Source organism: Girardinichthys multiradiatus, chromosome 23 (assembly GCF_021462225.1).
Source record: "Girardinichthys multiradiatus isolate DD_20200921_A chromosome 23, DD_fGirMul_XY1, whole genome shotgun sequence".
Taxonomy (NCBI): domain Eukaryota; kingdom Metazoa; phylum Chordata; class Actinopteri; order Cyprinodontiformes; family Goodeidae; genus Girardinichthys; species Girardinichthys multiradiatus.
This window is the reverse complement of record NC_061815.1, coordinates 30,105,530-30,117,808: the sequence shown is the minus strand read 5'-3', so window position 1 is coordinate 30,117,808 and position 12,279 is coordinate 30,105,530. Positions and strand designations below refer to the sequence as shown.

General features: G+C 39.9%; 1 protein-coding gene across 1 annotated transcript in view; it reads right to left on the bottom strand.

The window, feature by feature from the left end:
- Nucleotides 1–3,220: 3,220 nt before the first annotated feature.
- Nucleotides 3,221–12,279, bottom strand: part of zgc:152774 (uncharacterized protein LOC553526 homolog) — a 36,999-nt gene continuing 27,940 nt past the window's right edge. The window contains exons 13-17 of the mRNA XM_047352831.1: nucleotides 8,308–8,347; nucleotides 7,905–8,230; nucleotides 7,320–7,779; nucleotides 5,827–5,942; nucleotides 3,221–4,590 (exon numbers count right to left, since the gene is read on the bottom strand). Coding sequence (XP_047208787.1) covers nucleotides 4,434–4,590; nucleotides 5,827–5,942; nucleotides 7,320–7,779; nucleotides 7,905–8,230; nucleotides 8,308–8,347 — 1,099 coding nt within the window. The 3' untranslated portion in view covers nucleotides 3,221–4,433. The remainder of the gene's footprint in view (nucleotides 4,591–5,826; nucleotides 5,943–7,319; nucleotides 7,780–7,904; nucleotides 8,231–8,307; nucleotides 8,348–12,279) is intronic.

The window sequence follows — 12,279 nt, the reverse complement described above, 5'->3', positions numbered from 1 at the left end:
TGCCTTTGCAGTATTATTGTGAGAGTCAAGAGCAGCTCATTCAACACAGATTTTGCGAACTTCTATTTATAATGTTGGTGTCAGAGAAAGCATGTGTCCTGTCCCACAGCATGCCAGAAGCGTTGCTAAGCAACATACAACTTATCAGGTATGATTTCAGTACAACGTACACCTTTGCTACCGGCTATGGTGGCTTGCTGAGTCCAAAGAGACGTGGGCTACATTTTCTGTAATTAGTTCAGATTCGGTTTTGAATTCGGGTTCGTATTCAGACCATAAGTGAACCGCACCAGAGCCCGTTTGGAAGTGGACCGAGACCACCTCAAAAAGTGGGTCTCGCTCCGGTTGTTTGGTCCGGACCAGGGTTCGCTTGAGTGTATTCACACCTGCACAAAAGGTCCGGACCAACGGAGAAAAACGAACCCTGGTCCGTTTAAAGCGGACCAAAAGTGGCAGGTGTGAATACACCCTTAGGGAGCACAGACACACCTTTCATTTGGTACCCTCCATATTGTGCACATTATAAAGGCTGTAAGAGAACATGGAAAACCTATTTTACAATTTCTTTTTGGACTACATTTGACCCCCTTTAGTTCAAAACCTGAAATACTTTGACCGTTCAAACATGGATTATGTGACCAGAGATTCTTTAAAACAAACTTTGTAATTAAAGAAATCTTTATTTTTTGTGTTGTAATATAAGAAATGTGAAAATTGCAGTAAATAGACTGGGTTAACCTGGATTTAATTATTGTACAATGTCTATTTATTTGGGAAACCATTAATCTACATGCAAAACCAAGGCTTCTGACTACAGCCTTTTAATGAAACTACAAGCCAAGAAGACATACATTTTGACTTGTCTTAATATGCAGTAAAAGCACATGAAGCCAATTATTATGTAAGAATAGTTTTATGAAGCTTTGAAGCAGTTATGACGAAAGCTATTCATTTTTAATCAAACTGAGCAGATGGATCAACAAGAAGAAAATATAAAAGGTGCAAAACTTTTAGACTTATTTTACATGCATTTTTAAAATCTCTTTTCAATTTGAAACTATTTGCTGCCTTTTTTTTAACACTTCATCATGCTTGTTTTGTGGTTAACATCAGGGATTATTTTGCTACCTGCTGTGTCAGGATGAAATTTAACTTGTGGTGTTTGTGACTAAATTTGGCTGCTTGTGTAAATGGAAAACATATAACTAAAAACGGAGAGAACATAATTCGTATCTGCTAGTAGATACATGCAACAAAACATTTTATTCCTGCTGAATGTGCTAAATGAATGAACGTATAGCTGCCCAATCAGAAAATAAGACAGAAAGAAATGCAATCTTTCCAGGATTTTGGGGGATTGTGTGGTACATTTGTTGCTATTAAATATCATGCCGAAAAATAAATTAAATATTCAATACATTTCATTTTAATACAAAGCAAACAAATCATTTTACTACACAGCTTCACTGCCATCTTGTGGCAAAACTACAGAGCTACCAAAACAACTTTTTGTATTGTGACTACAAGCAATGGGTTAAAAAAAATTAAAAAAACAAAACAAAACAATTACAATAAAAGCCAGAACACAACAAATGGTTTCACCATTTACTTCAAACACAACATTTTATCTTTAAAACGCATATACAAACTCCTCCATCAGTTCATTGACACTACAGGTCCTTCTCAAAATATTAGCATATTGTGATAAAGTTCATTATTTTCCATAATGTCATGATGAAAATTTAACATTCATATATTTTAGATTCATTGCACACTAACTGAAATATTTCAGGTCTTTTATTGTCTTAATACGGATGATTTTGGCATACAGCTCATGAAAACCCAAAATTCCTATCTCACAAAATTAGCATATTTCATCCGACCAATAAAAGAAAAGTGTTTTTAATACAAAAAACGTCAACCTTCAAATAATCATGTACAGTTATGCACTCAATACTTGGTCGGGAATCCTTTGGCAGAAATGACTGCTTCAATGCGGCGTGGCATGGAGGCAATCAGCCTGTGGCACTGCTGAGGTCTTATGGAGGCCCAGGATGCTTCGATCGCGGCCTTTAGCTCATCCAGAGTGTTGGGTCTTGAGTCTCTCAACGTTCTCTTCACAATATCCCACAGATTCTCTATGGGGTTCAGGTCAGGAGAGTTGGCAGGCCAATTGAGCACAGTGATACCATGGTCAGTAAACCATTTACCAGTGGTTTTGTCACTGTGAGCAGGTGCCAGGTCGTGCTGAAAAATGAAATCTTCATCTCCATAAAGCTTTTCAGCAGATGGAAGCATGAAGTGCTCCAAAATCTCCTGATAGCTAGCTGCATTGACACTGCCCTTGATAAAACACAGTGGACCAACACCAGCAGCTGACACGGCACCCCAGACCATCACTGACTGTGGGTACTTGACACTGGACTTCTGGTATTTTGGCATTTCCTTCTCCCCAGTCTTCCTCCAGACTCTGGCACCTTGATTTCCGAATGACATGCAGAATTTGCTTTCATCCGAAAAAAGTACTTTGGACCACTGAGCAACAGTCCAGTGCTGCTTCTCTGTAGCCCAGGTCAGGGGAATGCGGCACCTGTAGCCCATTTCCTGCACACGCCTGTGCACGGTGGCTCTGGATGTTTCTACTCCAGACTCAGTCCACTGCTTCCGCAGGTCCCCCAAGGTCTGGAATCGGCCCTTCTCCACAATCTTCCTCAGGGTCTGGTCACCTCTTCTCATTGTGCAGCGTTTTCTGCCACACTTTTTCCTTCCCACAGACTTCCCACTGAGGTGCCTTGATACAGCACTCTGGGAACAGCCTATTCGTTCAGAAATTTCTTTCTGTGTCTTACCCTCTTGCTTGAGGGTGTCAATAGTGGCCTTCTGGACAGCAGTCAGGTCGGCAGTCTTACCCATGATTGGGGTTTTGAGTGATGAACCAGGCTGGGAGTTTTAAAGGCCTCAGGAATCTTTTGCAGGTGTTTAGAGTTAACTCGTTGATTCAGATGATTAGGTTCATAGCTCGTTTAGAGACCCTTTTAATGATATGCTAATTTTGTGAGATAGGAATTTTGGGTTTTCATGAGCTGTATGCCAAAATCATCCGTATTAAGACAATAAAAGACCTGAAATATTTCAGTTAGTGTGCAATGAATCTAAAATATATGAATGTTACATTTTCATCATGACATTATAAAAAATAATGAACTTTATCACAATATGCTAATATTTTGAGAAGGACCTGTATTTTCATCAGGTTCTAAACGTCCTTTAAAACCTGATACAAGTGTTTGTCAGTAAACTCTGACAACACTTGTATCACGCTTTAAAGGTCCTTGAGAACATATGTAAAACAAAGAGGCCAAACACAAACATTACAATATAGGAATCAGTTTTAGGTAAAAAAATAATAACTTTTGTACAGTAGAAAGGCCCTCCACAAAGACTCAATTATCAAAATCCTAACACCAGTTAAAACATTGCAAGAATGAGCTTTTTGCACAATTGAAACGTTTTGTACTATCCTTCTGGAAACACTCGCATCAAGCATGCCTAAACAACTGTTTGAAGTGATCAACAAGAATACTCATTACTAAGTCTCTTTTTGACACTTTAATTTCTATTTTGAGGGGGTTTTCTGTTTTTGTTTAGCTATGGTCTTAAACATTTGATCATCTGATGAACAGCGTATTTCAGTTCAATTGTTGTTTTTAATAAATTGTATGCAAAAAAATTCTTTGTCTCCTGCTCCCATTTCTTCTATTAGCATTGCGAAGCTCTACTTAGAACCTTCCTAAGGGTCAACATTGCAAAATGCACATTCTTGCAATTTTTTATGATAGTGGTTAAATAAGTGATATAATTGTACATAAGAGGTCAAATAATTAAAGGGAAGTAAACTGCCTGTAAAGTAAAACATATCACACTGCAGACATTTCTGACAGTGGTTCTGTTTTCAGAAATGTTTCCATCACAGAGATCTCTAAAGGCTCCAAAGAGACATGTTGTGTTTTATCTGTATAACATACTGACTGCCTTTATATGCTACATTGTGTAACTACGTTTGACCTCTTGAAGTTTTGACGATGGCTCACATTTTAAAAAGCTTATGCAATGACACAACTTTAATTTCTGGGGTGCATGAATGAGGAGTTGGAAAAGCGTGTACAGTCTTTTGGAGCAAATCCCCAAATATGTTCTGTTGTTTGGATTCTGAACTCTTAGGTTTTTCACTTACAAGAGAGAACTGTCTTATCCATCCAGAGACCCTCCTTTACTATAATCTGAAGCCAGTGGATTCGGGAATCTCCAAAGGTACGGACGCCATGAGGTAAAAAAAAAAAAAGAAAAGTCGTATGATGGAAGAACCTGGGTATTTAGTTTATTCCTTTGCAGGACACACAAGAGAACCATCTTCTGCAGGACTTAGGAGGCGCTCATAGTTTGAGTGAGTTAACCTCTATGATCTGCTGCAGGATGTGGTCTACATCTGCTGTGTCTAAGCTGATGCCAGCCAGGTCCAGCTGAGGCAGCAGGGCTGTGAGGAGCACCACCACGTTGTTACGGATGTCATGCAGAGTTTGCTGACCTGATCTGATGGAAGAATAGAAAAATTGTCATTATAGGTTGAAATGCTAACCCTTTGAAATCAGTTTTAAGTGCAGAGGCATAGCATTTTTATCTTAATTTCAGTGGCACAGTTTGAGCAGTTTGACATCAAAATTTGTTTCACAATATCAACAAAATTAGGATTTGTTTACAGTAGCTTCCAAAAATATTCATACTCTCGTTAAAACCAAAAACCTCAAGCAGTTTCATTGGGATCGTGGTAGATTGGCACAAAGTAGCACAAAATTGTGAAGTTGAGTGGTTTTCAATAAAAAAATTAAAGTTGGAAAAGTGTGGCATAAACATACTAAATGCCCTCGGGAACCTGATTAAGGTCTCAGAGGTTTTTTAGAGAACATTAATAAACAAACAGCATCATAAAGAGCAAGGAATACCTTCCGACTGGCGAGTTTTATGGGGTATGTCTACCAGTTTTTGTCCATTCATCTTTGCAAAATAGATCAAACTCAGTCAGACTGGAAGCATATCATCTGTGAGCATCAACTTTCAACTCTTGCATCAGATTTTCAATTGGATTTAGGTGTGGATTTTGAATGGGCCATTCTAATACACAAAAATGCCTTGATCTAAACTGTTACATTGTAGTTGTAATGTCTGTTCGTATGTTAAATCTCACTGTCCAGCTGGACAATGAACCTCTTTGCCAGTCTTCTTCGGCTTCTAACAATTTTTCTTCCAAGCTTTCTGTGTATTTAGCTCCATCCACCTTCTCATCAACTCTGACCAGTTTCCCTGTCTGTGTGCATCTCCACATCATGATGCTGCCACCACCATGTTTCACATTGGGGATGGTGATACACAGTGTTACTTGTCCCCCACACATAATGCTTTGCAGGTAGACCATAAAGTATAATTTTAGTCAGCTTCTTCAACATGGTTGTTCTTTAATGTTCTCTAAAATACCTCTGAGGCCTTCACGGAATGGCCAGAGTTTTACAAAAACAAAATTATAAAAGCAAAAGCTTTCAGATTTTAATAAAAAAACAAACAACCCCCCCCCCCCCCCAAAAAAAAAAACTAAGCATGTATCATTTTTCTTCCACTTCACAAGTATTCACTACTTTGTGTTGGTTTACCATATAAAATCCAAGAAAATATACAAGTGATTGGGGGGGGGGGGGGGACCTAGGCTCTACACCCATCTTGTGCAGCCATTGTGTGTGTCTGCAACTGCACGGTGTGAATATGTTAAATACTTACCTGGCGTCATCACAGGCGTCACCATCACTTGCTCTCACTTTGGTCTGACTCTCACTCCTCTCCTTCCTCGGTCTGCTCTCCAGCGCTGCAGCCATGCCCGGCACTGAAGTGGAGCACTGATGGACACAGAGCATTTAGAGCTTACTGCAGGATACTTCCAGATTTTTCAATATTAGTTGCAACTATCTGGCTTTGATACATTTTAATGGCTAAATTTAGTTTTTCACTTGATGCCACTTTTAGAATCTCCACATTCTTCTTGTCTTAATTTGAGAAATGCAAGTTTTTTTGTAACTAAATTACTGCATAAACACAAGGAAAATGTATTTCCTTTAGCAAAGTTGTTAACAATACCATCAGTATTGCTTAAGTAGGTATTTTCAGACATTCCTAGATCAAAAAAGACTGAATCAAAGGCATGAAATGTCTTAAGAGCGACCAAATGCACCAAACCTAAGGTTTAAATGTACAAAACACACGCAAACCTGCGTCCCCATAGCTGATCTACAAGCGAGGTGCCAATCGGATTGCGTGTGTAAAATCGGCGCAACAGTGGGAGCAAACGTTTTAGCGTATTTGCCCTCATAAATATGCAAAACACATGACAATGACTCAAACACACAAATTTATGGGAAGGGGATATGCAAATGTAATCCTTTACCACCAGGTTTCAATTTATCAAACCTGAAACACATTGCGGGTGTTGTTTTTGCGTCTAAATTTAGTACGTTTAAAATGCAGGTGCTAACTAGGATGCAAAAATGTCTTCTGTCACTGTGGTGAGAAATCATAGATAGACTGGCAGATGATGGGGAGACAGAATCTTCTGTACATGTCTTAACAGATTTGTTAAGACATCTCACACCGTGAGATCAAGCGCCCACAAACCTGATAATGGCGAAGTGCCAACATAACTGATCACATAACTTGTGTTTTAGAATTAGCAAAGCTATAACATACAGATAGCGAACTCCAAAAACAAACAATGTTTATGTTGCAAATCTTACATTCAGGCTTAAATATTGCGGCTGTTTATGATTAACTCCAAACTCGTCAAACACATACTCTCAAAAGTTCAAGATCAAGGGAGGCAAACCGCTAATAAATTAATTGACAGACATAGTTGTCTTTTTTAATGTTAATATTGATTGGCCAATTTGTAAGCTGCAACTATTGTGAGTTACGTCAAGCAACACAGGTAACAAGCTGTGCACGCTTCTATTGTGCAGATGCAGCACTTAACAGCTGCCCCATGTGCTGTGATGGGGGAGGGCGTGCGCCACTCTGGACACAGCTCTGCTCTCCTGCACAGTAGCTTGTAATCCAATATCTAGATTTATGGCGAAGCATGATGTAGCAACACGCCCACTTATTGCATGTGCAATTTCTTTTGTACAAGCAATTTAGCACCCCCTATTTGGAATCTTTGAAGATCAGGACCTATATGAGTAAAACTGTAATTGTATTTTACTGTCATAATAAATTGTCCTTACTTCAGCCATGACTGCTTGACAGCCAACCTCCTTGCTTGTTGTGGATGCCCTAGATTCCCCCATTCCCTCTTTCTTAATAACACTGTCAGCAGTTGTCATCGTGCCTTGCGTTGTCTTGGAGACCTCCACCCCAAGAAGGATCCGTAGCCGCTCAGCTTCTCTCTCCAACTCAGCCAGCTTCTGAATTTTGACTTCCCGCTCCCCCAGCTCCGGAGGCAGCGCCTTGCTCTGCGGCCGTTCCGTCCTCAGCGGGGACACCACCACGGTCTGGGTGGCCAGCGGGGAGTAGGTCCAGGTGTGGTTGGTTGGGGTTTGCTCCACCTGGCTGCTGCTGTCCTTTTTAAATGTATTTGTTTGTTTCCCAGGAGGCAAATTCTCTGCAGCGTTTCCTGAGTCCAACTGCTGCTGTCTCCAGCGTTTCGTCATGTAGGTAAAAATAGGTTCAGACTTTCTTTTGCGGCTGAAGAACACAAAAAAGTTGATTATTGTCACCGGACTGTTTGGACATTTATACACACATTTTATTTTTTCTTCCAAAATCAACCCAGTGATTTTCTGTGCTTTATCAATTCCTTCATATCACACCTGAAAGTGTCTGTGTGCTCCTCCTCTTTCTCCACTGTCTCCCGCTTTTTGTCTTCAAGGCTCTGATCATTTTCCACATGTGCAAGTTCATTCGTCTGTTCAGTGATCGTTTCTTTTCCAGCAACTTTCTCTTGGTAGTGTGTGACCAATAGAGTCTTTGCGTTTTCATCTGTGTGAGTGTCTTGAAACAAATCTGCCTCATCCTGTTCCAGTCTCTTTTCATGCGTAATGTGTTCAGGTAAGTGTGTGGACGGGGAAGAACTCTTCTCTGATGAACAGCGTGACAGGGTTTCATGCTTAGCCACTTGCTTCTCCGAGTGCCACGCCTGCAAAACAACCGGGCATGCTTGTAAAAACTTACAAACGCAGTTTGGTAAAAACTGTTGCTAAAAATACCACATACCTCTTTTGATTTTTCTCGTTTTCTGCTTTTGGAGTACTCTCTGGAAGGAAATAATAAACACAGTGAGACACTGGAAGCATGGTGAATTTATACATTATGGTTAGATATAAACAGAGGTGACCAGGGGTGATTTTTCCCAAGTTCAAGTCAAGTCTCTAACAACTGAAATAAACAGTTTCTAATCAATTGCACACTATTTGTTATGTTTACAGAATTCAAATCCTGTATTGTTTAGACATCTAAATATGCAGGTATGTTATAATAGAATGAGATGATAACCTGCTAATATCCAATTTCTGAAAACAATGTGCTTCTACACAAATAAACCGGCCCTGAGTGAAAAACATGACTCTTGTTTAAGGTAGAAAATGAGGCACCTCTTACAGATAATAAAACATCATAAAGGGAAACTGTTCATTTTTATTGAAATTTTAATAAAAATTGTCATGTCGTAAATTATGTATACCCTTCTCAAAAATCAATAGAAAAATCTTTATTGGCATTACAGCAATAAACCCCCTTGTTTAATTGCTGACCAGCTTTCTCAATGTTTCCATTTGTTCCTTTTAGGCATACCATATAGAGAAGCTGGTTGCCTTCACGTGGTTCTGGTTGCCAGGGCAGGTTTGCTCTAGAAAAAGAATATCTCAAGATGAAATCCTAATGCATAATTGACTTTGTTAAATTAAGACTGCATCTAGCATAAAAGTAGGCACACCACACTGTTTGTATGACTTTGAATTGTATGAACTCTAGGTCTTTTGAGGTCTAGAGGCCTCCTTGCCATCATCCTAATCTTTAGATTCCTCCACAGATTCTCTCTCAGATTTAGGCTGTGACTCTGGCTGGTCCACTCCAAAAGGTTAAACCTTAATCTGCCAGGCATATGAATATCGATGGGCTTAGCTGTAAATCAGGCCCGCCCTTTCACTGGGAAACATGCACATGTTCTGTCTATAAATTGAGTCCACATCTCTGGAAACAAACAATTTAAGAAGCAATTTAAACTGATCCGATTAAAACTTGCCATTCTGCTTATTTGACATTAAGCTACAACCCAGCAATCCTGATAGAGAGCTTATTAGCAGCATTAAGCTAATGAAGAAGGAAATCTAACTTTAATATTTTGGCAACTTCTCTAGTTTGAAGCCAGTTACTTGCATTTTACTTTGAATCTCAGCTTGCAGGAATTTTGTGGCTTTATACAGTTTAACTTACGTGTGTTTTTAAACTTCCCTATTCAGTAGCTTTTTGAGAAGGAAGTATAGCAGACCACTTATAACAGATAATTATATCCAGTTATACTAATCAGGAAATGTCTTTATATTCCCCCCTAAACTGCTGGCACAGTGCCACACTAACCACTTCTCAATACTTAAAACTGTCAAAAAGTGTTCTGCTTCTTAAAAGATTTAAAGACTTTATCAGTGTTGCCAGGTGTAAGCCAGCAGCAGCAAGCAGTATATTCTAAGTGGTTTGAAAGCTACAGTTACAAAACTATTATGATATTCCATCCTAATGCTCCTATAGTTTTACGTCAATTTTAATTAAATAACAGAAGTTTTCATATGTTGCAGCACACTGCCAGTCAGCTGACCAAAGGAAGGCTACTAGACATTTTCCTCATTTAAAAGATAGAAGAAATGAGCCGTTTAGAAATATTTTTGGTCAAGGAAAACATGAACAACAACTAATATCAGCTTGTATTACTCTATAAAGATCAGAACAGCAGAAAGCTGCATGGTGGTGTAGTTGGCAGCACTGTTGCCTGGCAGCAAGAAGGTCCTGGGTTCAACCCCCAGCCAGGGCTCTTTCTGCATGGAGTTTGCATGTGTGGGCTCTCTCTGGGTACTCCAAAAAATGGCTGTAGGGTTAATTGGTCTCTGTACATTGCCCTGAGTGTGTGTCTGTGTTGCCCTGCAATGGACTGGTGACCTGTCCAGGGTGTGCCCCGCCTCCTGTTCATAGACTGCTGGCACCAGCTTTCCCATGATCCATTATGGAAGAAGTGTTAGAAAATGACTGACATTATTGCCATTGTAATATCTAAAATATTATTTTGGGAGCAGCAGGTGGTAAACAATTTTTAAAATCTTGTTATATAGTTTTTTGATTTTAACACAGTGAGACCAAGAAACCCTACTAATTTTGCTCACGTCTATCCTGTGATAATCTCGTATTGGGCAAATTCGACTCTAGTTATTTAAGGACACTGCAAGGCAGTTGCTAAACTCAATTAAAAAAGCCAAACTCGTTAAACCTAGCATCATGTGGCAGATGATGCTATTCACATTTTAGCTGTATGCCTATCTAAAGATAAAATATAGATTCAGTTAGATGTGTTGAAATATACAGAATATTCTCTAAGTGTAAAAGAATGTTGCCACATTTTCTTCTGGTGTTCTGCATGCTAAAATCCGCATTCACCCCATCACAGGGGGTCCAGCTGCATTACATGCAGATATGGGCTGCAGGCACACCCTGCTCACACTGCTGCTGGAGACAGCCTGTCTGCTATCTCTGACTTACATGACTGCAAGGCATCCAGTCATGCCCTTATAAAGCAATGCTAGCTAAAGTACATATAGATTTGTCCTAAAATGGTACGGATTTGATATTTCTGAGTGCAAATATTTGCTATGATGATCTCAAAAATAGTAAAAAGAAATCTACAAATCTGGCAAAACTAGAAGTTTGGGAAACATTTCATTTTCTAAGAAGACAAGCTTGATGGATCACTTTTGATGGTCTGCTCATCAAACTGTAGCATTCTGCACTGTTCTGAAGTGTTTTTATTGGATGAAAGTTAGCAAAGGCAGGATACAACATGAAGAGTTTTATTTTGCTTTCTAATAGCCCCTTAAACTATTCTGTTTCTGCCTTGTGGCGCAAGCCTTTACACACCTTTAAGTAAGTAACACTCTAGCAGTGCCTTTCTGAGTTTCTGATACTGTAGCATATATAATTCCATCAGCAGGACAGCCAGACAGCCACAGATTTGTTTGGACATGTACACATATAACCACATATACAGAAAGCTGCTGCAAAATTTATATCAAAGTGGTACATGAATGCCTGGGCTGCACGGTGGTGAAGTTGGTAGCACTGTTGCCTAACAGAAGAAGGTCCTGGGTTTGATTCCCAACCTGGGGTCTGTCTGTGTGGAGTTTGCATGTTCCCCCCTGTGCATGCATGGGTTCTCACTGGGTACTCTGGCTTCCTCTGGCAGTACAAAGACATGTCTGTTAGGTTAATTGGTCAATCTAAATTGCCCTTAGGTGTATGAATGAGTGTGTGCATGGTTGTTTGTGTGTTGCCCTGCGATGGACTAGCGACCTGTCCAGGGTGTACCCTGCCGGAGATAGGCACAAGCTTCCCCGCGACCCACTATGGAATAAGCGGTAGAAAATGACTGACTGACTGCTACACCAATGCCATAGTATTGATCCAGCAGAAATGTTACCTAATCTCATGCTACGCAATGCAGACACTGTCTGTGGTCCAAGTGGAATTTTGCCCTTTGGAATAACCTATAATTATTTGGAACCCATGACCCATGACTGTCATGGGTACAACATGATAAGAACTTTTCTGGAACTTTCAAAATAAATCGCATTAACCTACTTCCAGCACAGCCAGAAACAGGGAATAACAGTGGACTTCCCGTGACGTGACTGTCCAAATAAAAACCCCGCTTTTGCAACAAATTGACCTCTTCCACGCAGGTCCCCAAAGGAACTGGACGGATGGACACAGCGCGATAATGTCTCCTTGCTTGCAAACAGACATAACTCTTCAAACTGGATCCAACAGTGTCATACAATCATGCGATCATATGCACTAAGTTAAATAGGAATGAATTACTGTTTGTGTATCCGGTATTCATTCATGAATGGGACTAATTAAGGTACAAGCGTTGCTTGACTTTCTCTCTGAGGTCGACAGAAGCAAACTGTGTTCCAGAGAGTTCCC